Consider the following 27,211-nt stretch of genomic DNA (forward strand, 5'->3'; position numbering starts at 1 on the left):
GGCACAGGACTTTCTTGTTCCTGAAATAAAGGTGAACTTGAATCATTCCAGTGCTCTTAAAATCATTTCATTGTGAATGTCTATGAAACAAAAGCAGGGAGAAAATGATGACAGCACATTGTACGAGTAATATAAAGAGGAGTGTCCTGGGAGTCAGCTGAAGACCTGGAATTTGAAGAGTTAAAACACAGGTTACAAAAACTTATAAATAATAAATGTGCATGTGCACCGATATAATTGGTACTTACAGTGGTACTTACAATCACTGTGTATTGTTTAAAAGGATGTCATGGTTGTAGAAAGGCTTTGCTGAGAGGGAAAGACATGTGGATGATGGCTAAAGACACTGAAAACTAAAAATGTTGATTATACAAGTAGTTGTTATAGTGTAATGCACAGGGTCTAGATTCATGAATCACTAAATCTTTGTCCTTAACACATTAATATACATTTTATTCATAAGCACCAAGGACCCTTTACATTTGACATAAAAGGGATGAAACTGAATTAATTACTAAAGAAATGAGATTATAAGAAAAAGAAGAAAAAAAATAGACAATTAGGCGGCATGGTGGTGTAGTGGTTAGCACTGTTGCCTTGCACCTCCAGGGTGCGGGTTTGATTCCCGGCCAGGTTCGATTTCTGTGTGCATGGAGTTTGCATGTTCTTCCTGTGCTTCTCCCTGCTGCTGTCATACAGTTGCACAATATATATGTGACCTTAAAGATCAAGTAAATCTCAAATGGGGAAATGCCCATTTCAAGTGGACAGGAGCTAAACCTAAACAAGGAGCTAAACTACATAAGTGAAACAAAACATAGAACTAAACGTGACCTAGAACTAAACAAGACAAAGTGCCAAACAAGACAAGGTGCTAAACAAGATAAGGGATCTGTTCTTCGTACGTCGCTAACTCAGTTAGCTGGTTTTGATTGTTGTGGATTTGTCCTGATTTTGGATTGTTTCGTTCTTCGATGCACTTCTCGCATTTGCTGCCATAGCAACATGTCCGTAAGCTTAAACCTGCTTGGAAGCAGGTTTATTTTATGTAAACAGGATTTAGGCTGCGCTCCTGGCGGGTTATGATTGTATGAAATGGCGAAGTCACATTTAATTGGTTAAAGAGCATGACTGACGCAGACTGACTTACGTGGGAAAAGAAAAGTATCTTGCATATATATATATATATATATATATATATATATATATATATATATATGGCTCCCTGCCATGAATTGCCCCCCCTTCCACATAATTGCTATCAAATATTATATTAAAACATAAATTCATAGGTTTATTAATATCAAATATGATATTACTATTATAATAAACCTTAGGCACGCTGTCAATTCTTGTATAAGGTTTATTTTGTAACACATTTATATTTCAGGGGTTTGTCATGAATATGCAAATAAATAATTATATATAATAAAATAAATATTTTTATAATAAAAAATTTGACAAAAACTAATTTTATTATAAAATAAACAATATAAAAGTATACATGTTGTATTTGAAAAAAAAATTAATATTTCTATTTTTTCATATACTTTTATTTTTATATTGCTTATTTTATAGTCTCATGTAATTTGTAAACCATTAACCAATGAATTTCTGTTATATAATATTTGATAGTGATTATGTAGGGGGGGCAATCCTTGGCAGGGGGGCATTTCAGCGCATAAAACATGTTACAAAAAAAATTTCTCTCGCACTTTTTCCATTTCGTCAATCAATCGGAGGGGTTGTGATCAGTGTTTCTACTGTCGATGCATATCGACTTTTAAACCAATGCACGAACGCGCGATAATCCTAGACATTCCAATCCGGCTAATCTAATCATCAACAACAGGTCTGCTCAAAGAACCAACTTAGCAACATCGTAATTAGCACAATGATCTCATCTTAGATGTGTCAGTTCATCTCGGATGTGTCAAGTGACGAACGAAGAACGGACCCAAGGTGCTAAACAAGGACTAGGAAACTACACAGGCTAGGAGAATTCACAAGTTAGGGTATAAAGCATAACAGGTTAGGAGCTAAACATAACTGGGGTTAAACAAAAACATAAGAAACCCAAAACAGGACGAAACACAAACAACTTAAATAACAGAAACAGAAAAGGAACTAAACAGACCAGGAGTCAAGAGAGAAAGGGCTTGACACTGAGACATAAAGAATTCACAAAAGGTAACTTAACAGATGCACGACAAAGGGCCAACTAAAACACAGGACTATTTATAATGAAACTAATAAGCCACCTCGGTTCAGGTGAGCGCTCCAATCACCTGACCGAGGTGCACTCTGGGAAATGGAGTTTAACTTAGAAAGAAACAAAGGAAACAAAATTGAGTCTCTGCGGATGGCGCCTTCTGGCGGTATGCTGTGACACTGGCAGAGAAAAGAAAAGAACTGCAAGCACTATTTAAGAAGGTTGGGCAAGGTGGACACACTGTGTCACTGTTCATTCCACAATAAAAAATAAATAAATACATAAAAATAATTATTACAAAATATAAAGTGAAAAAACAAAACAAATTAACCTGCACCTTACGTTTAAAAAAAGTAAAAATAATCTCTCTAATGACACTCGAATGAGCGCACACTAACGGAATTACTGCTGTAAAGTAAAAATAAAACACGACAGAGCAGTGTTTCTGTGTAGAGCAGTGTGTGTGTGTGTGTGAGTCTGTGTGTGAAGGGGAGAGGAGGGCTATGTGTGTGTGAAGGGGCAATGAAGTGCAGGCTGATACAAAGAGAGAGAAAATGAACTGTACACACATGCATACAAACACAAAATAAAATATGTTTTACGCACACACGCAGTCACAGTGTTATAGTAAACAGGAGAGGCGTGTACGGATGTTAATTATCCGAGTTAGAGGTGCACTAAGACAGAGGAGGGAAGATGATTACCCACAATTTCGCAGTGCAAGAAAGAGAAAAAACATCGGCTTGATTGCTCGGCGTCGAAACGGAAACATGCTTGTTTTTTAAGTCAAAATTTATTTTAAATATTTGCTCATCTTGCGGACCACCCGCAAACCGCGCTACTAGAAATCCGAGGTTCCACTGTGCTTATATTAGTAAGCATGTGTGCATGCAAGAGTAAAAGAAAGAGAGAGAGAGACACACACACACAAACACACCTGAATTGAGGGTCAGGGTTCATACGGCAAAACCACTGTTTAGGGAGCTTCGTAGGGTCAACACAGTCTGGAAGTTTTTGCCACTTTAGACAATCATCATATTGAACCCAGTTTTAATTTGGTTCCTCCCTATAAGTGCAAACAAACACTAAAATCCTTCAAACAATCAACCACTGAACTCCACTAGCAAATAAAGCAAGGACATTATGACACATGAACCCATAACAGCTCTAATAACTTCGAAGAATAAAATAACTAAAAATAAATACTACTAGATTGCATGTCAAAGCAAATGATTATGCACATTTTATATTTAAATGCAGAACCTTTTTGGTAATTCTGTTTCCATCCACCCCCTTAGAGTTCTGTCTGCATAACTTGAATAAAAATAAAAATAAAAATAAAATAAGATATTTAAAAGAAAACCAGGCCAGGATAAAGCAGTTACTGGACAACCAGGAAATACCTTTTTTTGCAATATTGCATTTTTTAATGCACATATTCCACAAATCTTAGACTTAAGTATTTTTAATGGTGTTGTACTTATAGATTATTGAAGATTTTTTAAAGCCCTTTAAACTGCTAGAATTTTTCTTTAAAATGTATTTGCATATGACTATAATTTTTTTAATGCATTGATAGTAAAATTGGTGTACAGTAAGTTTCTAGAAGCAAAACATTGTTGTTTAAATTAAAGCATTTCATGAAAAAAGAAAACATTTTTACTCGCTAAAAATCTGTAGTGCCTGTAACCATGTCTAATTCATGTTGCAAAATTTTAACAGTTTTGCATTTTAGAATAATACATTTTTTTTTCAGGTTTGTCTTTTAACGTAAAATCAGCCAAGTTTCATCTGAATGACAAATAAGATTATTTAGATATTTTAATTTTTAAAAAGTTACGGACACTACACCTAAATAAAAAAAAATTAATCACCAATACCGTATTTTGGCAGATACTATTCTAAGAGTACTTTCTTAATAAATCAATCAATAAATAGCATATTTGTGACTCAAGTAAAGAAATTAAATACATGAGTCTTGCTTTTTGTGTGAGTGTGATTGTGTTTTTAAGAGAGCATTTTTAAGCTTATATAATATCTTCGAAATATTCAGTGTTGTTTTTCTGGTGTCTGTAACATACTTCCTTCCAGTAGTCCCCAAGCTTGTAACCTACTGCTACGAACCATGCTGTTACATTCAGCATTGTTTTGCTGCAAAGGGACAAACTAGCATGCTTAAACACACTCTACACATAACAAAACTGCTGCTAATCAGAGTGGGTATAAAAATCAGTCAAAAATGTCTGTGGTCTTGAGAAACATTATATTATTATATTATGAACAAAACATTATGGTCACTCACTGGCAAAGCAAAAAAATCATCTCTGTATCAAACTGTTTATTTTTTATTTCTTTTATATTGCTTTTGATTGATAACGACTAATTCCCCTTTAACATTTTTCTTCATATTTTGGCCTTTTCAGGTGCTGTATCTGCTGAATATGCTTCTTCATTTTCTTTTTCTTCCTTGTGGTATTTACACAACTTAAAGACTGAGAACTAAGGGCAATTTTCCTAGATGTTATTCTAAAAGTGTATATGTAAGTTGAGCTGAAACAATTTGTCCATGTCAGCTTTACATCACAAACTAAAATAAAGGATCTGCTGCTAACACACTGGTGCCAGATACCATGGAAAACCATGGGGCAACTTCAGACGGCTTATGAAGTCCATGTTTTGTGGCAGCTTATGAAGGACTAACATAATATGAGGCAGAAGATATAATATAATCTTATATATATATATAATTTTTGGCTCATCACTATACTCTGTATATCTCTGTAGAGTGCCCCAACTGTCCATGTTGTACATTGGGTTAAAGACATTTGCTTAAACGTGGTTTTATGCATTTCTGCTATGTTTTAAAGACTGTTTCTGGGACACTGTACTGTAGATATTAAAACATGTATTAATTGACAATTTCTCAAACACATCTGTACTCCTCTGTATCTTTAAAGTTCTGCTTGTTGTAAGTTGGGTTGAGGTAGTTGCACTCTAATATACTCCCACCCCTGTGCTTTTACCCTGGCAAGAGAACGCAGTAAGCACTATGTGTGTGTGTGTGTGTGTGTGTGTGTGTGAGGGACAGACATATCTGTTGACATGGAAGGAATCCCTGCAGACATTACAGTGGTGTCCTAGAAGGTTTATTTAAAGTTCTGATTCTGTTGTCCGTTTATACAGTACCTGCTTTATTAGTGCCGTTATTAGGATACGTTATTTAGATAAGTAAATATACAGTAACTTATGTGTGAATACTGTACTGTACATCATGCCCTTAACCAGAACCACTGTACGGAGGGGTTTTAAGGACTAAATAGATTTTTTTTCCTTATTCACACAATACACACACACCCTATACAGTACCTGCTAACACACCAGAATCATGATGTAGCTGAGTTCCTTCATTGTTGTAAATTTCTTTTGGGCATATTGCTCATTTGCATCTTGCACTATTGGCCATGGACAATCACACTACTGCTGACACACATCTTATATAATTTCATACACCCTATTTCAAATCATACTCCTCCTGTCATACCCATACTATATTTTTACATTTCTATCTATACTGTATAAATAAAAAAGGTCAAGTCTGTACATTGGTCAGAACCACACTTTTTAAATAATATATACATTTGTTAAATAAATATTTCCAAAAATTCTCACCCCAAGGGACTATTCACTTTTAGAAATGACATTTCACCGTAAGTTTGTCACTTGTTTAGCTCCCTGGTGTCCTCATACACATCAAGAGGAATCCGGGTGTCATAGATGTCATAAATGTCTTGAAGTCAAATTCTCATTTTCCTGTAGATGTTTTGCACCAGAATCTTTTTAAGTGAAATTAAAGGAAGAAATTCTGGAATTGTTGTACAAGCAGAACATGGTACATGGTCCAAATCCCGTTTTCTAATATTTCCTTTTCCAATATTTGCTCTATAAAAATTAACTGTCCTTTTTTTGCCAGATGTTTCAATCAGATGTGCCACCATACATATTATTATCTATTGTCTTAGAGCATAAGGGAAACCAGAAAACTGCACTGCAATTCTTCCACCATGTTAAACAGTGAATGTGTCAAGATAACACAAAGACATTCAGCATGACTGGATGTAGCAGTGATTGAGCCCCAGAATTAAGGAACAAACTGCACATGGGGAAGGTCAGAAATCATTTCCGTCCCCTTCTGTGTCACTTGCCCACAATTTTCCCATTTTTTCTAGCACTTTATGTGTTATAATATGTGTGTTATAATATGTTATGTGTTATAATTTGTGTGCTTACAAATTACCTGACTACAAAACACCTGACTGAGTGTCCAGTTCAGTTCATTGCTTGTCCTCCCATGGATCACTTTTTTGTTATCTACTATTCACTGCATTTTGGGAACACTCCACAATACCTGCTATATTGGATTATTCATCATAGCTCTTTAAGTTTAAATTTAATTCTAAGGTGGATTTGCTGGTGTGTTTTAGATCATTGTTCTGCTGCATAACCCAAGGGCACTTAAGCTTGAGGTCAATAACTGATGGCCGGACATTCTTCTTTAGGATTTTCTGGTAAAACACAGAGTTCTTGATTCTATAAATTATGGCAAGTCGTCCAGGTCCTGAAGCTGCAAAGACCATCGCACTACCATGTTTCACTGTTTATAATTTTCTTTTTCTGAAATGCCGTGTTTTTTGTTTGTTTTTTTTACGCCAGATGTAATGGGACATACACCTTCCAAAAAGTAAAACTTTTGTCTTATAAGTCCAAAAAACCTTTTTGGCCAGCAGTGGCTTTCGCCTTGAAACTCTCACATTTTTCATTAATCATGACCACTGACCTTAACAAAGCCAAGTGGGCCCACCAGTTCTTTAGATGTTGTTCTGGGTCCTTTTATGAGCTCCTAAATGAGCTGTCACTCCTAGGAAGGTTCACCACTGTTTCAATTTTTTGAGATCATTCCCAGCCCTAGAAATTTAACTCAGCCTTCAAAAATGAAAGTTAATTTATGATTTAGCAGGGGGGCAATTACTTTTTTACATGGGCCTGGTAAATTTGGAGAGTTTTTTTCAGTTAATCAATGAAATCACCACATAAAAACTGCATATTTTATTTATTAAAGTTATCTTTGTTTAATATTAAAATTCATTCATCTGAATCATTTAAGTATGAAAATATATATATATATATATATTTTAAATAATAATAATCAGACAGGGGCTAATATTTTTTCATGGCACTGTCAGGAAGATAACAGTTTAGGGCAGTATTTGTGTTGTGCACTTTAAGTAACAGAGCAGGCCTGAAACTTGTCAAATGTGCACTTTACTTTTACAGTAAATGTGTTTTGGCTATGTGTCACAAAAATATTTTTGTGATGCAAGTTTCATACATATATGTCCTGTACCAAGTTTATGGGTTTTACCTCCTTATGTCCTGAAGTTCTAAAAGTTCCTACTGTATAATAGAAATTAAGTTATTATGTGCACCTTTTCAAATAAACCTTCTAATCTATCTCTTTATTTCCAAATAAAGGATATCAGTCGGTTGTGTCTTAGTGAATATTACAATAGGCACTTTGACAGTCTTTGCTCCTATCTTTTCGAGGTAAGTCTGTGACAGGAGACCCACACACATGCTGCCGGCTTTCTTGGAGAACACAATGGCATCCCTTCCCAAGCGCATAGAGCCTGACTTAAAACTATTCCCATAAAGACCGACTGGGACATGGCCTCTTATTGTCCTCTTACCAATAAAGCCAAAACTGATAGCAAGAAAGAAAAAGAGAAGAAAAGTGAGACGAAGATTTCAAAAACAGGCAGGTTCAGGTGATGAACATTTTGAAAAGTCTAAATACATAAACAAACATAGAATATGCAAAATAAAATGCAGAATATTAAAGCAAACCAAACCCTAAGGCTTGGAAAATTCAGACAGGCTTGTGATAACTATTACTTCACACTGCTGTGAGGTTTAGAGTTTGCTTATTTTGTGTATGGTAAAACAGGTGAGCTCAATCAGAACTCCATGACTGTGACTTTGTGCAAGCATATTAGATGTTGTAGTCCTTGGTGACCACGTTTGTTGATCATGGTGCTTCCTAAGAAATGGAGTACTGACCTCATTCCACTGAAGTAAGTTATTCCCTGCGAAGTGGACTACACAGGGTATTCAGCCATGTTAAAGATGATTTTAAACCACAGGGAGCTGCTTGTTTCAAAGAGACTTTGAAATGTAGCAAACAAATGAAAAATGCTTCATCAATTAGCTGGAAGTGGCATTAGTGCTGAAGTCAATTTCTTAAGTTGAACTCTAGTAGGGAATTTCATATTAATTATTAATAATTTCCAAAATATATTTCCACAGCATATACTTTACAAACAGTTCTGCCATCAGAGAACTCTTCCTGTACAAACTTCTCCTGCCTAGGGCTCATCACAGAGTAAGGATACTAAAGAGATTAGTTGGATTTAGGCGATTGGTTAGTTTTCATACACTGTAAAAAGTCATTCTGTGGGTTTGTAGATTTCACTAAATTTAATATGTAAATTTTATTTAACAAAATTAATTCCTTGCTTTTTTTATTCTTTTTTAAATTAAAATGAATTAAAAATAACTGGAATAAAATCTACTCAAGTATGTTGTCAAGGATTTAGCTATTGTTTTTTAATAATTCCAAAAAGAGAAAATATTGAATGAATCCAACATGATGAAAATGAGCAGTTTTCAATTTACAAGCATTTCCTGTTTCAACGCGCGGGTTAATCAGCTCGGAAGCAGCACTAGGAGGAGGCACATGCGCTGGAGATTCCTGCTGACAACTTGCAGAACTGATCGCTGCTCTTTTTTATTTCGTTAAAAAAGGTAAGGAATGTTATTTGCATAGTAAATGAAAAAAAAAATCTGTTGTAAATTGTTCAAATTGTCTACTTTATGTAATATAGGTGTCATTAAAAAAAATACTAGTTAACGGTCGGCTATAAAGCTGCCAATCCTTTCATGTAACTTCACAATGGAAAACGAGCAATATTGTTTAATAATGGCTTTAGTCAGGATACATAATTTATATATCTAAAGCAACGAATTCTTATTTTTGTGGCATATATCCGCGTCACGGATTGGCTACGTGCGTTTGATCAAACTCGAACTAGGGTGTTGCTTATAAAGTATTGGAAATATAATATATATTCTCTGTCCCTGACATTGATGTTCAACGGCAGCTCTAAATAATTTTTAAATTAATCGTTTTTTTTTAACCGATTAATTTTAAAATTATTTAGAGCTGCCGTTGAACATCAATGCAGTTCTTCATTTCAATCCCTTACTTAAAACAATAATCCTTTAATATACATGCAATTTATTGCACAGCATGGTAGCGTTGGAAATCGAAAATTGATTCAAATTTTGGAATCAGATGCGTGTTCTAAAATTTAAAATTGTTTAAAAAAATATATATATTTTTTTTACACATCTGTGAGGACCTGACCTGGTGATCTGCCAGGACCTTTCGCGCTAATCTACAGTAATCACTGGCACACAAGCAACAGAGAAAGCGTGTATGTATTTTTTTTTATTATTGAAATAAAGTCTCTTTAACCTAGTCATTCGACTCATTCCTCATAGGTAACGTTACACATCCTGTTAGGAACTATGAGTAAGATTGTACGGAAGCTCTGAACTTTTACAGTTTACCATAATAGTAAGTAGTTATTGCCAAGACTGCATTTAAGACTGTAATTACATGAAAACTTTCAAGCTTTGTAATATTTACATTTTCAAAGTAGCACAATCTGCCATATCAACCACCAACATAGTTTCTATAAGTGTCAGTGACCTTTTATTTTTAATTTTTTTAGGTAACCAAACATGGATTCAGCAGCCCTCAGGGTAATCTTTGAGCACAGGATAGAGAAGCTAACACTGCCATCTGGAATACCAGAGTCCTTGGAGAAGTTGCACTCTGCTGTCAAGCAGGCTTTAAATATTACAGATGAAATAAGTCTTCAGTATATGGATTCAGATTTTGAGGACTTCTTCACTCTACACTCCACGACTCAAATTCAACACAGATCCACCATAAAGGTTGTAACAGTCGCATCAATAGTTCTTACATTGTGTTCACCCAACGAAAGTTTCACTGGCTGTGATATCACAGAGCAATCCCTTGATACTACCTCCTCCACACATGCTACCATACAGGACTCCTCTGACACATCAGATTCTTCTGCAAGCACAGTCATCCTGTCTCCAGATAACAGCTCAGAAAGAAAGCCATGGCCAAAAGAATTCATCGTTCCACACTTTTCCGTTGAGACTGAAATGGTTCTTGAAAGAGCCAATGAACTTTACAGAAAAGATGGGACAGTGCTAACTACCCCAAATGTCAGGTCAGACATACTCGAAAAGCTGGCTCAATCCATTTACACGTTCACTGCATATCCATCTAGTCTTCAGATTCTTTCCGTTGCTGAAGCACTTATAAAGGTGCACCCATGTCTGAAGGATCGAGGGAGCTTTTCAGGCCTTTATGCATGGCAGACAAGCATTAAATATAAAATGGCTAACTATCGAACGAAGCTCAGAGGTTTTGGCATTCCTGAGGTCACATGCAATGCTCTAAAACACAAACATCCTGATGATAGGAAATCTGCGAAAAATGTTAAAAAGCCACGAAGAGCTGAAGTCAACTATCTCCCAACTTACCCAGTGGGTGAAGATGAGAAGACTTTGGAAAAAGAACGAGAAGAGCTGGTGTCAGAATTTAAAAAGAAAAACAATGAAAGGATGATAAAGGAAAAGATGAACAAAACATTTGCACATCGTCGACATGAAATCATAAATCAATGTCCAAGTGTTCAAAACATAAAGGAACGATGGCCAGCCCTGTTTCAGCTTTCTCAAGTGAGTTACCAATCATGTTTAGAGACTAAAAGAACCAATGTATCTGAAAACCCTCTCAAAACATTATATAAAATATTTTTTTCTCTCATTCCATATTTCAGGTGTTTGCAGAATTCCAACGAATAACCACTTTGCAGCTGGAACCTAAGTTTATGTCCTCACTGGATCTTTACACTCCAAAGCTAATGACACTGTTTCGTGGCAAAGGAGGAGCACTTGGAGAAAGACTTAAAACTGAGATGGAACTACTGAAGGTACAGTTTATAATGATTCATACAAGTCAGTTGGTTACTTGTTGTTTGATGTAAGGGTGAGAGGAAATGTTTATTCCTCTATTTTTTCTCTATTTCCCCCCCCCCCCCACACACACACACACAGTAAATAAAATGTTAAACGTGATGATTATTAGGTACTCAAACACAAAAGCTGACAAATGCATTTGTGTGAAAACAGGAGGTTTTGTTTCCTTAAATTAATTTCTTGAACTTTCACCGAAAATATTTTATAAGTCATATTTATTTATATACAAGTCAATTTTAATTATAGTAACAACTTCTGTTTTAAATGTAAATCAGCTGTACAGAAAATAATACAGTGTTGTTAAGTTGTTATTCTACAACCTGTGTTGATAAAATTAATTGATAAAATGTACTTAATTTTTTGCCCATATGATCAAGCCAAATGGTGGAAGTAGCAAGGAACAAAGTATTGTGGAGGAACCTTGGAAGAGGCTCTAGGGAGGATGCATCATTAATTTTTTTTTTCTTTCTTTATCTTTCTTTAGGATGAGCAGTGTTCGGTTGTCATGACAAGAGAGGTGGTCATCCGCTGCATTATTGAATTCCTTGGGGAAGATGCAGGAGCCCTCATCAAAGAATTCAAAGTATGCAGTCTCTATTTCAATATACCAGAAGTGTGAATTTATACATTACCGGTCAAAAGTTTGGAATCAGTAAGACTTCTAATGTTGGAATCAGTAAGACTTCTAATGTTGTAAATGTTATTACAATATAATAATTATTTTTATTTTAATATACTTTATAATATAATTTATTTCTGTGATGCAAAGATTAATTTTCATTAGCTGTTACTCAAGTCTTAAGTGTCACGGGATCCTTCAGAAATCATTCTAATATACTGATTTATTATTATAATTATCAATGTTGAAAACATGTTGGCAGTTGTGCTGCCAAATATTTTTTTTGGAACCTGTGATTCGTTTTTTTCAGGATTCTTTGAGTAACAAGCTAAAGAGAACAGTGTGAATTTAAAATGTAAATATTTTTGAACAATGTGAATCTATGCTATCACTTTTTTATTAATTTAAAACATCCTTGGTGAATAAACGTTTTTCTTCTTTAAAAAAGAATATAAATTTACTGACCTCAGACTTTGAAACAGTAGTATATATTGTTAGAAAACCTTTCTATTTTAAATAAATGCTGTTCTTTTTAACCTTTTATTGTTTAAAGAATCCTGAGAAAAGTATCACAGGTTCCAAAAAAATATTAAGCAGCACAACTGTTTCCAACACTGATCATAAATCAGAATATTAAAGTGATTTCTGAAGGATCACTGAAGACTGGAGTAATGATTCTGGAAATCTTACTGATTCCAAACTTTTGACTGGTAGTGTATATTGATTGTATTTTCTGTTTAAACAAATTTGAGTTTCAGATTTTCTTGTGACCAATATTTCTTAGTTTTTGAGTGTCACTGCTATTTAATTGTACAGGACAATGAAGACCAGACAGGAATTGAACAGCTTGTGATGGCAGTAATTGTGACCAAGACAGGAGCTTCCAGTGACATTGAAATTGTTGTCGAGGGGGCGAAAGTTCTTACAGGCCTTGAAGATGTTCCCAGGGCTTGCTGTGTCCTCCTTGGTTTGACATATGCACTGAATCTCCATTATCCCAGGCATCTAAAGTATACTTTTGAGGTACTACAGAAACTTTTCTTGGAGCTGGATGCTTCAAAGCTGTCAAAAAGGGTTCAGTCACTCAGGTCTAAACTGCTGTGTTAAAACAAGGTGGTATCTGTTCGGTGGTTCCATGTTGCCAAACAATGACTTTACATATTTCAACATTTTGTACCAAGAAGGAGAGAAATGCTAAAAAAGTTGTTCTGCAAATTTTAACTGTTTTCACCCCATGTGAAAACATGAGTAACACGTTAATAAAGAGTAGTAATGTTCACTCTGTCATTGTGATTGTAACGCAGAAAAAGCAGCTTCTACAAGTGACTGTTCATTGGACATTAGACTCAAGTTGAGTAGGGGGTCTTACTGGCCTTGAATGTGTTTCCAGGGCTTTAAGTTAAGTTTAAGTCCAGTCGTTTAAATCTACAGTTTTAGAAGATTAAAGTGTAAAGTTTCTACAGTGGTTCAATGCTGTTGAAAAAATTTATTTTTATTTTATTTTTTGTATATGTGTAAAAAAAAAGGGGGTTATTTTAAACACATACCCAAAAAAGAAACTGTGTTTTTTAGACTTGAAATTATTTGTCTTAGAAAATATCGTGGATAAAAAAAAAACAGTTGGTTCTGTTGGGAGACTGAATGTTAATTACTAATAGATGCTATTGTGATTGTTGACAATAAAGCAAAAGTTTGTAATTAATCTTTAACGTCTGTGTCTTTTATTCATACCTTGAATCATATTTTAATAAAATGTTATTATTAAATTTAATTAAAAGTAATAATACTTTAATTAATTAAAAAGTAATAAAACTAAGTAATAAAACTTTAATTTAATTAAAAGTAAAACTATTCCTTTAAGTAGTATTTATTAATGAAAACAATATGTTTGTTTAAATTTTACTTAATTTTTTAATATTTGCTATTTGCATCTACTTAATTTGAATGGCTAGTTTTTAAGGAGCTCATTTGATTAAATCTAACTCAATTCTCAATTGTTGTTGAATTTAATTATTAATATTGCTTGTAATCTGTTGCCACAATTTTATTGAGTAGATGTAGGGTATTATTTTTTAGAGTGTAGTTTGCTTCAGTTTCCAGCCTATGCAATTTTTTTTCTGCACAGTAAATGGCAGCCTTTAGTCAGCTCTATGCCACATTTGTTTTATTTTTGACAAGAGGTTCCAACTGCCCTGTATGGAGAGACTGAAACTTTCATATCTAACCCTAAACCATCACGTCTGATAAAAATATTAATTAAATCTTTAACCATCTGGATTGGGGAATTAAATAAGAAACTTTAAATTATTTTTGGAGGAACAAAATCCAATTTATTCCAAAAAATATAAAATTAATAAATTGTATTTGTTTGTTTTTTTTGTAATAACTTACAAATATGGTGAGATCTGGAAATTAAACCCGGATCCTGGAGGTGCAAGGCGACAGTGCTAACCACTACACCACCGTGCCGCCAATGTTCAACACAATTACGTTTAAGTTCACTTTCTTAGTAGTGCATGAAGTGTTTTACAAAGGACAAAATGACAAACATTCTTCTCTAAACATCAGCAATATAAATTCAATGGCTGCACTCTCAAGGTTTCTTTCTTTGCCATACTGGGGAGTTCCTTGTCACTGTCGATATCAGCTTGCTCATCAGGGACAATCTGATCATTTTGGTTCATGCATATTTATTCACTCATTTCCATAATTATATTTTAATTCTGTTTAACTGCTTTGTGACAATGACCATTGTTTAAAAGCACTATAAAAATACAATTTAGTTTATTATTTTTTAGACATAAACACACATTTTTTACAAAATAAACACAGATGTGTAAATGTATTTTTTAGATGCTGTCTTCCTCACTCTCATTGATCACTCAGGTTTGTTGACAGTGAGGTGATTGTTTGCTTTACATCCCACGGAGCCCTCATGTCTGTGTTTTCTTCTGGCTCTCCCTTTTAGTAATACTGTAATAGTTAGTCCTGTAAAGCTGTCACCTAACACAGTATGAATGCAGATCAATTCCTGCTCCCTGAGGATAGGTTCCCTGTTGAGTCTGGTTCCTCTCAAGGTTTCTTCCTATTGCCATCTCAGGGAGTTTGTCCTTGCCACTGCCGCCCTCAGCTTGCTCATCAGGGACTATGTGACCATTTTGAATCATACACATTCACATTCCATACAAACCTAAATAATTCTTTTGATTGTGTAAAGGTGCTTTGCGACAATGACAATTGTTAAAAGTGCTATACAAATAAAATTGAATTGAATTGAATAGGTGGGCATGGAGTTTACATGTTCTTTCCGTGCTTGGTGAGTTTCCTCCGGGTACTCCGGTTTCTGCCCACAACTCCAAAGACATGTAGGTTAGGTTAATTGGCATTCCCAAATTGGCCGTAGTGTGTAAGTGCGTGTATATGTGTGTGCCCTGCAATGGATTGGCACCCTGTCCAGGGTGTACCCCGCCTTGTGACCTAAGTCTCCTGGGATAGGCTCCAGGCCCCCGTGACATTGAATACAGGATTAAGCGGTATAGACGATGAGTGAGTGAGTTGGTGAGTGAATTAAATATAAGTGGCAGTGATAACTAATTAATATCCAAGGCAATGATTTCTGCCCTCTGCAATCTTGTGAAATTTTGGTTTGGCACATGTTACACATTAAATTATATGTTTTACCACCATCACTGTGATGATACAGACAAGACCTCACATGCTGAGAAAACAGAGCATGCATTGATGATAGCTGTACACACCTCCAGGTCAAATACAAGGCATCTGTTAAATCTAGTGTTTCCTACTTACATTGCTTCTTTTACTGCAAAAAAACAAACAAACAAAAAAAAAAACAATTTGCAGTTTACCCCAAGGTATATGGTACAAGATGGGGTCAGCCCTGTAACTTTCCTCACATCATTCAGGGTCAGCTATTCCTCTTTTAAACTAATAAAAACCTGATGCAGCCTCTTACTGTATTGCTGCATGTTATTGCTATGCACTAATGTTGTCTAAATGGCAAACCACTCCATCACACCCCTCCAGTATTTTTTATGCACCTAAACATAATCATCTATAACTATGACTGTATCCACAGTGTTTACAATATTTACAATTATCTTTTTATCTGCCTTTAATGAGATGTGCAATATGCATAGATGACTATAATGTTTTTATAATGTACCAAATGTGCACTTGAACCTTTTGTCATTTGCTTTTTGTTAGATATAATGTTAACCTCAACTGAATATGAGAGAATACTGTAGACTGAAGTCTGCTTTAAGCTAATAAAATGGTTCATTAAAGTAATTTAATTATATTGACAGACACCATTGTGTATAAAATTTTTATTGAATATGCATCTTTATTGTAACATTGTTTTTATGTGAAATCATATCATGGTTGAATAAAATTATGGAAATAGTCAACAAAATGGCGAAATTGTAATATACTGCAGATATTTTATTTAGGTCCTACAGATATCTAGACATACTGTATGTAATCATGCATGATATCAATGCACTATTCATGCTCCAGGTCATACACTAAACGAGACTGCTTCTCCTTAAGGACAGCATAGAACTCTGCTTTTGCAGTTCTTCCTGCTGAATGAAGAAATATGTGCAATTTTCTCATTTTTTGCTTGTCAGTATTTTCTGCCTCAATCTCACTGTACATTTCGTCTGAGATGATTTTTTTGGTTTTTAGAGTGTCTGCTATTTCCATTACTGATGGAACTCTCTGTATGAGCTTATCACTGTGTTTATCTACAAATTCAGCACCTAAAAACAGATTAGCATGAAATTATAACAATGTTTACTGCTGGACTCTTTCAACAGTATTCTTCAAGTTCATAATAAATATATTTATTTTGTCGAATCAAATGAATTCCAAATAAAAAAGGTTTTGTAAATGCCTGTATTATGAAGTAGGACATTTCTGTTTCTGTTTGTAACAATAATTTACACAATATTTAAATAGTTTGTTAAAATATTTATAAGGGTTCCAAAGTGTATAATAAATAAGAAGACTACAGGCACGGAACTCTTTTCATCTTTTTTGATGTGATAATTAATTGTAAGAAAAAAATAAATTCCAACTGAAATGTTCTGATGCACATTTTACTTTCCTTGAAAAGAGCATATAAGTATTTAAAATACATAATGCAAAGTTCAGTGCAAAGTCCTACCTTCAAGAATTTCAGATACAATTGCTTCTCCATTATCAGCTGTGGTAATAAGACAGAAAATGTAAATGAGTTCTGGGTTTGCTGTGATAGGCTGAAAGATACACTAATGGTTTCTTTAAAATTAGAATACAAAAACGAACTCTTGGCTACCTGTAAGAATAACATGACGAGGCTCCCACACCTCCTGGTCAGTTTCATCCAAAAGACCCAATGTGAGGTCTTCAACCTCCGAATTAAGGATCATCTCAAATGTCGGGTGATAGTTAGGGCCAAAATTAGGAACAAATGTCTCAATCTAAGAAAACCAAATACACTGAATACACTGTTTTCATGTATCAAAAAATCTAATTTCTCCACAAATGAAACTGTGGTTTACCTTTGGCTGGGATACATGAGGCTCACAGAGTGGTTTGTATTTTTTACCAGAAATCAGTTGACATATGGAGCTGCACTGAAGATATGTGCTGCCTGGATTTTGTTTCTGTACCTTCATGGTCAAGTGAAAAATATTAAATAATTAAAATAATAATAAGATTATAAATTCCATAATTAATATTCTCAGTCAAAATATTTTAATACAATAAAAGACATTGCCTGAAACTGCATTATTTTTCATTAGGTTGCACATATGAACATCTGGAATAAAATATTAAAATACTAATTTAAATTAATTGATTCAAGTAGATTTGTAGATTACCTCTTTAACTGGAACATTTCCTGGCAGCAAATGAATGTGCAGTTTTCTCCTCCTTTGTGTTCCAATATTTTCTTTGTAGAAGAGAAGGACTTGGGCATTGTTGAGTTCTCCCCAAAAAATTTTTTTAAACAAGCCAAATAGGGAGAGACCCCGGACTTGTAAGATCACATGTGTGTTTGTTATTTTCAGGGGCTGAAGGATCTCCACATTTTCCTGACTAAAATGTGCCACAGCCAGTTCAATCCGGTTGTTATCTGGAATACATAAAGTGGTGCAAGAGCTAAGAAGGATGAGACAAATCCTAGCAGATATGCTCAAATATCCTTGTGTAAGTTGTTTTTGTAATTATTATGGTATACATCATCATTAAATATACAGTAGTACTTCCGCATATGAACCCCTCGCCAGAACTGGAATTTTGCAAGAAATTTGCCTCTGCATATGAAGCATTTCCATCATATGAGCGACTGAACTAAGTGCCAGCTAAGTTGTGTGTACGTCCAGGAGCCAAAACTTGTTTGCATTTCATTAAGCAAAGCGAGTCTACACACACACACACACACACACATATATATATATATATATATATATATATATATATATTTTTTTTTTTTTTTTATTATTTTTTTTTTGCATTTTGCATTTTGTGCAAGATTTAGTGAAGGCATAGCAGCATGGGTCCCAAGAATGTTAGCAAGCATGGCAGCAAAAAGAAAAGGGAGACACTTTCAGTTTGGTTTTTAAACCAGCTGGTTCAAAGAAGAATCATAAATTAATGTTAAGTAAGGTTTAATGTCTATTTATTTCTTATTTATTACTTCATCTACATGTCTTTTCTAAATGTTTTAAGGGTTTTTATATGTAAAACTATGATTTTAGTGTTGGAAATAATGGTGATGGTGATATTGGTAAAATTATTGGGTGGCTGGAACGGATTATCTGCATTTAAATTATTTTCTATGGGAAAATGCAAAGAGGTGAGAAGAATTCACCACTGGAACTGATAAAATTTGTATGCAAAAGTACCACTGCACTTTTAAGCAAAAACATTATGACCACTGGGGAAAAAAGCAAATAGCATTGATTAACTTATAACAACAGAACGTCAAGGTCTGTGATATATTAGATCATAAGCAAACATATCAGTTCTCATGGTCATCATGTTGAATGCAAGGGACTTTCCAAGGTGTAAAATGGCTTTGATAATGGTCAAACCATTATGGCCAGATGACTATGTCAGAGCATCTCTAACAACTATGCACAATTTATACAACATTCATAGATGGTTTGAAGAACATGATGAATAGTTCAGTGTGTTGCCCTCCAAATTCCTCAATTCTCAATCTGATTCAGGATTCGCCACTCATAGCTAACAAGATTTAAGGGATCTGTTGCTGACATCTTGGTCAGCATGCAAAGGACCAACAGCACATTAGGCACGTTATTTATCATTACTTGCCTAATGTTTTGGCTCACTGGCATATTTGCCAATATTTTTGTTAATGTTGTTAATATATCATAATATATCTAATATAATATGAATAATAAGAACAAAATATATTCTTATATAAATAATAAATAATAAAAATAATAACCCAAAATTACCTTACCAGTATGTATCTCACAGTGTGGGAGGTGCAGGTAAACAATTGAATCTTCAGAGCACTTGATGTTGTACAAGGGTCCTGCAGGTTGGAACTGGCCCATGCCCTGCAACTGACTGTTATCCCAAGGCACTACTGTGTATGAGACTTCCCCACTCCCTTTCATCTCAAAGACAAGGTTGGTCAGTTTACAGTGAAACTGGCCAGCATCAGAGCACTGAAACCTTTTGAGCAAACAACACAAAGGACAATAAAAACATAAAAATCTGCCTTGTTTTTATATAATTACAAAAACATGTCAGAATAACATCAACAATTGGCATCAGTTTGTGAAGGATAGAATGTGATACCTGTATGCCCCATTGTCAGCACAGTGTTTAACTGTGTCAGAAATGAATAGCTCCTGAGTGCCTCCTGAGTGCTGTTGAACAGAAATAAATGTACAAGAAAATTACTATTTATAAAAATATTGCACAGGCAGACATAATATGTGGGGACTTAACTTCCGTCAAGGCCAAAAGTTTACATACACCTAGAAGCTAAAGGCATTTAAACAAATGTTTTCTCAACTTCACACATTTTACTTTTAACATACATTTCATGTGTTAAATCACTGAGCATATCTCGGTTATTTACAAGGCAGCAAAGTGGCTTAGTTGAGTCCAGTTCTAGCCTCCAGTCTATGTCTAAGTTTGCCAGTTCTCCTCATTCTCAAAACCCACAGTGTTTGTGTTTCTATCCTGCAATGGATTGGCACCCGGTTCAAGGTCTAACATGCCTTAATTTATGCATTCTCTGGGATTCTTGGACCCTCTGTGACCCTACACAGTATAAGTGGTTAACCACTGGATAGATAAACATTATTTCCATAAAAGATCATTTAAAATATTAGCAAAGAGACAGATTTATTTTAACATTTATTTACTATATTGGATTTTCAGTTCAAACTTTACATTGGTTGTTATTAATTGGTTGCATTGTTTACAGTAAAACTGGTTGAACTTAAATCTAACTCTTTAGGTAGTCTTCCACAAACATCTCCAAAACTTGCTTATTTGTTTTACAGAACTGCCATAACTGGGTCAGGTTTATGGGCCACTTTGGTTAGACAAATGTTTTAGTTCAGTCCACTAATTGTCTTTGGGATTCAGGTCAGGACTTGGTGGCCGCCACTGGTCAGCATTTCATTACATTTGGACCTATGATAGTCTATGTTCTGAAATCTACCAGCCACTTTTGGAGCAAAATAATATTCCCACAACATGATGCTGCTGACCTCATGCTTATTGTTTAGGATGGTATTATTTATTGTAAAAGCCTCTTAGAGAGCCATCAATGCATTTCCAATTACAGTAACTCCCAACTATAACAAATGGTAAATGATATGTTACTAAAAATAATTAAATTACTTCCTGAAATCTTTAAACTATATGCAGCGAGTCAAACTCAGACTCTGAAACACTGAATTAAAGCTAAAATACTGTAGATCTCTAAACGAGTGTTTTAAAATTATGTCTAATGTGAAAAGGTTGACAGATTAAATCAATTAACAATATACACTACAGTATGACATGTTAACCTAAATTGAAGCTGTGAAAAATTGGGATTGAATACTGTAACTTTAACCTTACAGTATGTAAGAAGTCTCAACATGAACGTTAAGGTCTAAAAAAATGACCAAGCAATACTATTTAAATACTTATTTTTAATACTATTGAATTCCCATACTGTATATAACAACTATTGATGAATAAGATTTGTGTCCTCGGTGTCATCAGTAACAATTTTTACATATGTGGAGTGAGAGTGCTGTGTAGACATTGAGTGATTGTTTACTTCTTCTTCTTCTTCTACTTCACATTGCACAAAATCTATATGCAAAGAAAAACAAAGCACATAAGCATTTGCATAAACAAGCACAATTAATCCTAAGGTTGTGTTTTTCCTGCGTATACTTGGGTTTCCTCTGGATTTTCTTGTTACATTCAGTGCCTAAAAAGTCACGTATTTTTGGCAATGCATTGGCTACTCTATGACTGACTCTTTCAGACAGATTTGAGGTACAAGTTGAAATCTCTGCCATTTGAACTCTTAAATGTGGAATGTATCAGCTCTAAGGTTATTTAACAAAAACAAAAACAAACAAACAAACAAAATAATCGTCCCTGCTTTACAATAATTACATGGTAAGGAGAAAAACAAGCAAAATTAGCCATACTTTTTAAAAGTGGGTATAAAGAGTTATTGTCTCTCCTTGTCAGTCAGAGCAACAGTAGTCATGAACATGTGAGCTTATGTTTACAGCAGAGGGTAGATACGGCTCCCCTCCTAGTTTGAGTGCTCTACACTTGAGCATAAGCAGCTTGGTAATTTTTGTAATGGCCACACACAAACCACAAACTATTTGCATGTTGTGGAGGAACTCGATCCCTGCAGGAAATATTTTGGTAAAATATTTGGTAGAAAATTGGAATATTGTTATTAAACCTGTTCTAGCTTTCTTTTTCACTGGGTTCACTTGATCCAGGCACAAGTCTTTTTCATTCCTGGAATAATGATAAAAATAAACAATAATTGAAATTATACTAATAATGCTATGCTATTGTGAAGGAGATTGAGACAGAAAGACAGACTGCATACCTTTTACAGGCAAGGGGAAGAAACATGTTCTGAGTTTGGGGTGTTATTTGAATAGATGAATTGTTGAAAGAACGAACTCGAACTGCCACCGGCTGTATTGGAGACTGTAAATACACAAGTGTACCAAGAATTAAGAAAAAAAGTAATATGAATGCTGAGCAATGGGGAAGTGGGGAGGGGAGACTAATTGTTCCTGGGCACAATATAAATGAACTATTCCTAGTGTGAAAACGCTTCCACCACCACCTCAAGGAAAAAATATTTGGGACTATGCATAAAATATTTGGGACTAAACCTAACAATGCCAGAGGTTGCATAGCTAATCAGATTGAATGATCAAATTGCAAGCATAATCATTCAATCATTCAAGTTTGTATATCAAAGCACTCATATATGAAAGCAAATTTTTGCATAAGTAATAATAGAAACTCTGATGAATCATTCCACAACCCAAAAATATTCATATAAAAATAATTAATACAAAATCATTAGTGTGTGTGTATGAAGCTGAAGTAAGATGAGAGGAGAGGAGGAGGAAGAGGGCTACTGGTGATACAAAAAGGGAAAAATTGTCTTTGCTTTAAATGATTTATGGCACAAATCCAATCTACACACTGACTGTCTACACTTTTCAGCAATGTTTTTTTTTTTTTTTCTAGACAAAAGATATAGAAAACAATCCTGTCCTGTTAACCCATAAATAAATCTTGTTTTACTAAAGCATGATATCACCTTATTTTTTTTCCAGTGCTGCATCTTCTTTTGCGGCTTACTGTTTTTAAACACAAACACAAGATTACAATATATAATGTCAGGTTCATAAATATTTCTACATTGAGAAAGTTGTTGATTAAGCCTTCAACTACAATATACATGATTTCTTACATGAACATAAACATAAAGATGAAGCTCAAAGTGCAGGTTTTCAAATTTAATTTAAGGACATTTACAGCCAAACTGGATGAACAGTGGAGGGATCACAGCATTTTTAGTATTAAAAAAGGTAATTGGCCAAACCTAGCAACATTAAAAACTATTGTTATTTTTATTAAATGATAGTAAATACCGTGCAGTAAATGACTGCCAAAAGTCTGACCACTGAACCCATCCACATTACCATATGCTGGGTTTCTTTACAGGTGATGCTCTGCCTGATCTATACACTATTTGGATTTGAATTGTCCTTGGGGCTATTTTGGCTTTAGTTTTACCTTCAGCCAATGGCAATGACTTCTAAGTTGTCAAATAAATCTACATTATAAACTTTAGAATTTATAAACTCCTGCTAATTTTATCAGTAGGCATAATATAAATAAAAAGAAATAGTCATGCCATCAAGCATGCTCACGCTGTCATTAAAAAATAGTCTTCCTGTGTTTGAGACTTAAATCTCTTCCATGAACCCTCTGTATATTACTCTAATAAAGTTCTTTGTTGTTAACACCTACATAACACCTACATTAGAATGCTTTTAATCTGGCTTTTCTTTTTAAAGAGTATATTTGATTTGGCCACATTTTTCCCACACCACTGGGTCAGGGGTCACTGGTTGGGGGTTCTAATCTTGCCTTCACTCTGTTTATATGGAGTTTGCATGTTTTCCTCATGCTTGATGGATTTTCCTCCAAGTACCCTGTTTTCCTCCAACATTACAAAGACATGATACAGGTTGAATGACAAGTATTTTTTAATTATCTTTTGGTTCCCTAAAAAGGGTGTTGAAAAAAAAAAGAAATGTTAAAATTCTTTTTATGCTTATCTAATTTAAGTGCAAACAACTAGTGGTGACACGAACAATGTAGATGTAATCTATTGCTGTACTAGAAAGTCCTTTTTGAGTATCTGTACTTATATATTTCCATTTGGGGGACTTTTACTTGACTTTAATACATTTCAAACAGAAGAAAAAGCCATTAATTTTTAAATGCCTTTGCTGCCTGCATCATTCCCATATCATTTCTTCTTACAATAATTTTTCCACAGATCTGAAAATACATGTAGAGGTAAGTATGTTTTTGTGCTACTGGTCATTTTCTTGAATTGGTAATTAAAACTTGCCTGGAGCAGCATCTTTCATTGTGCATGTGTTTGAAATAAATCCAACATTATTATGATTATGTTATCTGCATGTCTAGTTAGTTAAGCAATTGGTTAAATACATAATCATTTTTAAGATAAGTAGCTAATTGATTATTATTAAGCCTTGAATAGCAAAGAACTGTAATACATGATAAAATACAGGCTGGAGCTACTAATATCTTGAAGTTGTATCCATTTCCATTTGCTGCCTTGCTGATTCATCAAAGTTGGTAGTGTTCTAAACCTTTCACCTGAATGTTCACATATTTTGAATTAATAAAACCTCTTTTGACTAGTTTTGCATATAGTTGATGATGCTATAACAAATGGCAATTGAAGTTGAGTTTTACTTTAATCAGTTCACTATTTTAGATATTTGGTTAAATTGTTCTAAAAAATATATATATTTTTAAAAAATCCTATTAATCACTAAGTCACCAAGCTCTACCCAATGAAAATTGTCCACCTGCAAGTTGACTGCTTATGATAATGTTAACTGATGTATCAGACTGCTAATTAAATAACTTTTTAAAATTATTTAAACAGATTTGTGTGTCCAGAATGAAATTAAAGCTGTACTTTTTCTCAAAAAAAATAAAAATAAAAATTGTATACACCCCCTGCCCTGCAAATGCTCTTAAATTAAAGCTGGAAATCTAAAGAGTGAAGTTACACTAATTACCTAAAACCACTAACAGTACACTGTGGTGACAGATAAAATAACAATAACTTTGCAAAGTCTAAACATTATTGGAACAGACTATCACTCACTCACTCATCTTCTATACCGCTTTATCCTGTATTCAGGGTCGCGGACCTGGAGCCTATCCCAGGAAGCTAAGGGCACGAGGCATGGTACACCCTGGACAGGGTGCCAATCCATCGCAGGGCACACACACATAGAAACACTCATTTACACACTACGGTCAATTTTGGAATGCCAATTAGCCTAACCTGCATATCTTTGGACCGTGGGAGGAAACCCACCAAGCACGGGAGAACATGCAAACTCCATGCACACAGAGACGGGAATCATGCCTGGGCGGGAATTGAACCCGAACCCTGGAGGTGCAAGGCGACAGTGCTAACCACTGCACCACCATGCCGCCGGAACCGACTATATAACTTTAAAATATATGTATGTTAAAATAATTATTTATTTCAAATGACAGGATTCATTCCTTACTGTGTTTTTTTTTCCTTCTGGTTTCTGGGTTCTTCAACAGGATCCTCAGGTTCTTCTTCAGCTTCACAACTCCTAAGAGAATCAAGTAATTACATGAGTGTACTGTATGCACTCACACCCCCCCACAACCCCCCACACACCCCAAGACACACACACACACACACACAGAAGAAAAGAAACAAACACACCTGAATTGAGGGTCAGAGTACATGTAGCAGAACCATTACTTAGGGAGCTTGAATCGGTAATCAAAACTTGCCTGGAGCAGCATCTTTCATTTTGCATGTGTTTGAAATAAATCCCGCATTATTATGATTATGTTATCTGCATGTCTAGTTAGTTAAGTAATTGGTTAAATACGTAATCATTTTTAAGTCAAGTAATTATTATTATTAAGCCTTGAATAGCAAAGAACTGTAAAATATGATAAAATACAGGCTGGAGCTACTAATATCTTGAACTTGTATCTATTATCATTTGCTGCCTTGCTGTTTCATCAAAGTTGTTGGTGTTCTAACCTTTCACCAGAATGTTCACATATTTTGAATTAATAAAACCTCTTTTGACTAGTTTTGCATATAGTTAATGATGCTATAACAAAAGGCAATTGAAGTTGAGTTTTACTTTAATCAGTTCACTATTTTTGATATTTGGTTAAATTGTTATTTAAAAAACCCAAATCCTATTAATCACTAAGTCACCAAGCTCTACCTAATGAAAATTGTACACGTGCAAGTTGACTGCTTATGATAATTGTTAACTGGTTTAGTGTTAGACTAAATTAATTAAATTACTTTATTTAAACAAATTTGTGTGTCCAGGATGAAATTAAAGCATTCCTACCTAAAGTAAACAAATGAAGCATTTTAAAATATAAAGGTTTTGTACTTTTTTTCAAAAGGAAATTCATATACAACCCCCGCCACTGCAAATGATCTCAAATTAAAGCTGGAAATCTAAAGAGTGAAGTTACATTAATTACCTAAATCCACTTACACTGTGGTGACGGATTAAATACTAATAGCTCTACAAAGGTCTAAACATTATTGGAACAGCCTATATCACATTAAAATATATGAATGTTGGAATAATTTTTTATTTCTAATGACATGATTCATTCCTCACTGTGGTTTGTTTTTTCTCTGGTTTCTGGGTTCTTCAACAGGATTTTCAGGTTCTTCTTCAGCTTCACAACTCCTAAGAGAAACAAGTAATTACATGAGTGTATGCACTCACACACACACACACACACACCCGCACACACACACACACACAACCCCACAACCTCACATGCCAAAACACATTGACACACACACCCACACACACACACACAGAAGAAGAGAAACAAACACACCTGAATTGAGGGTCAGAGTTCATGTAGCAGAACCATGGATTTTTAGGATCAATGCCATCTGGAAGTTTTCGCCACTTCAGACAATCATTACACTGAACACGCTTTGGTTGCTTCCTGTAAGTCCACACAGTCATGTAATTTTTTTGTATGTGGATATGCACCTATTTTAATCAACTTGGCCTTTTACACTGGATTTGTGTCAGCACACATATGCAGAACATAAGACATACTGTATAACACTATGTTTAGTGTGTGTGTGTGTCTTTGTATGTGTGTGTGTGTGTGTGTGTGTGTGAGGGAGAGAGAGAGAGAGAGAAAGATATTTTTAAACTTACATCATAGGCTCCTCAAAAGGTTGAATGTAGTTTCTCTCATATGCATAGGTAAAGCCCCTCCAATAGTTCTCAAGCTTTTTACCCACATTTGCCATGGTTCTC

At 34.6% G+C, this 27,211-nt stretch overlaps 1 protein-coding gene across 1 annotated transcript; it reads right to left on the reverse strand.

The window, feature by feature from the left end:
* Positions 1 to 16,357: 16,357 nt before the first annotated feature.
* Positions 16,358 to 27,211, reverse strand: LOC128524334 (NACHT, LRR and PYD domains-containing protein 1b allele 2-like). Its single transcript, XM_053496864.1, has 14 exons — positions 27,110 to 27,211; positions 26,775 to 26,888; positions 26,546 to 26,617; positions 22,888 to 22,927; positions 22,156 to 22,259; positions 22,003 to 22,061; positions 21,307 to 21,386; positions 19,866 to 19,936; positions 19,522 to 19,739; positions 17,912 to 18,165; positions 17,591 to 17,701; positions 17,365 to 17,509; positions 17,215 to 17,253; positions 16,358 to 16,807 (listed from the first exon to the last, which is right to left on the reverse strand). Exons 1-14 carry the CDS (start codon positions 27,202 to 27,204, stop codon positions 16,548 to 16,550), a joined length of 1,662 nt encoding a protein of 553 aa, XP_053352839.1. The 5' UTR covers positions 27,205 to 27,211; the 3' UTR covers positions 16,358 to 16,547.

Source organism: Clarias gariepinus, chromosome 5 (genome assembly GCF_024256425.1).
Source record: "Clarias gariepinus isolate MV-2021 ecotype Netherlands chromosome 5, CGAR_prim_01v2, whole genome shotgun sequence".
Taxonomy (NCBI): Eukaryota; Metazoa; Chordata; class Actinopteri; order Siluriformes; family Clariidae; genus Clarias; species Clarias gariepinus.

Bases quoted from the DNA above. Each gene is read 5' to 3' on its own strand.
- LOC128524334 (XM_053496864.1), bottom strand. From the start codon at position 27,204: ATGGCAAATGTGGGTAAAAAGCTTGAGAACTATTGGAGGGGCTTTACC. The intron at 26,618-26,774 runs GTGTGTTTGTTT...TGTTTCTCTTAG, and splicing joins AACTCTGACCCTCAATTCAG to GAGTTGTGAAGCTGAAGAAG. The intron at 21,387-22,002 runs GTTTAATAACAA...CTTTGCATATAG, and splicing joins GAAAAAGAAAGCTAGAACAG to ATTTTGTGCAATGTGAAGTA.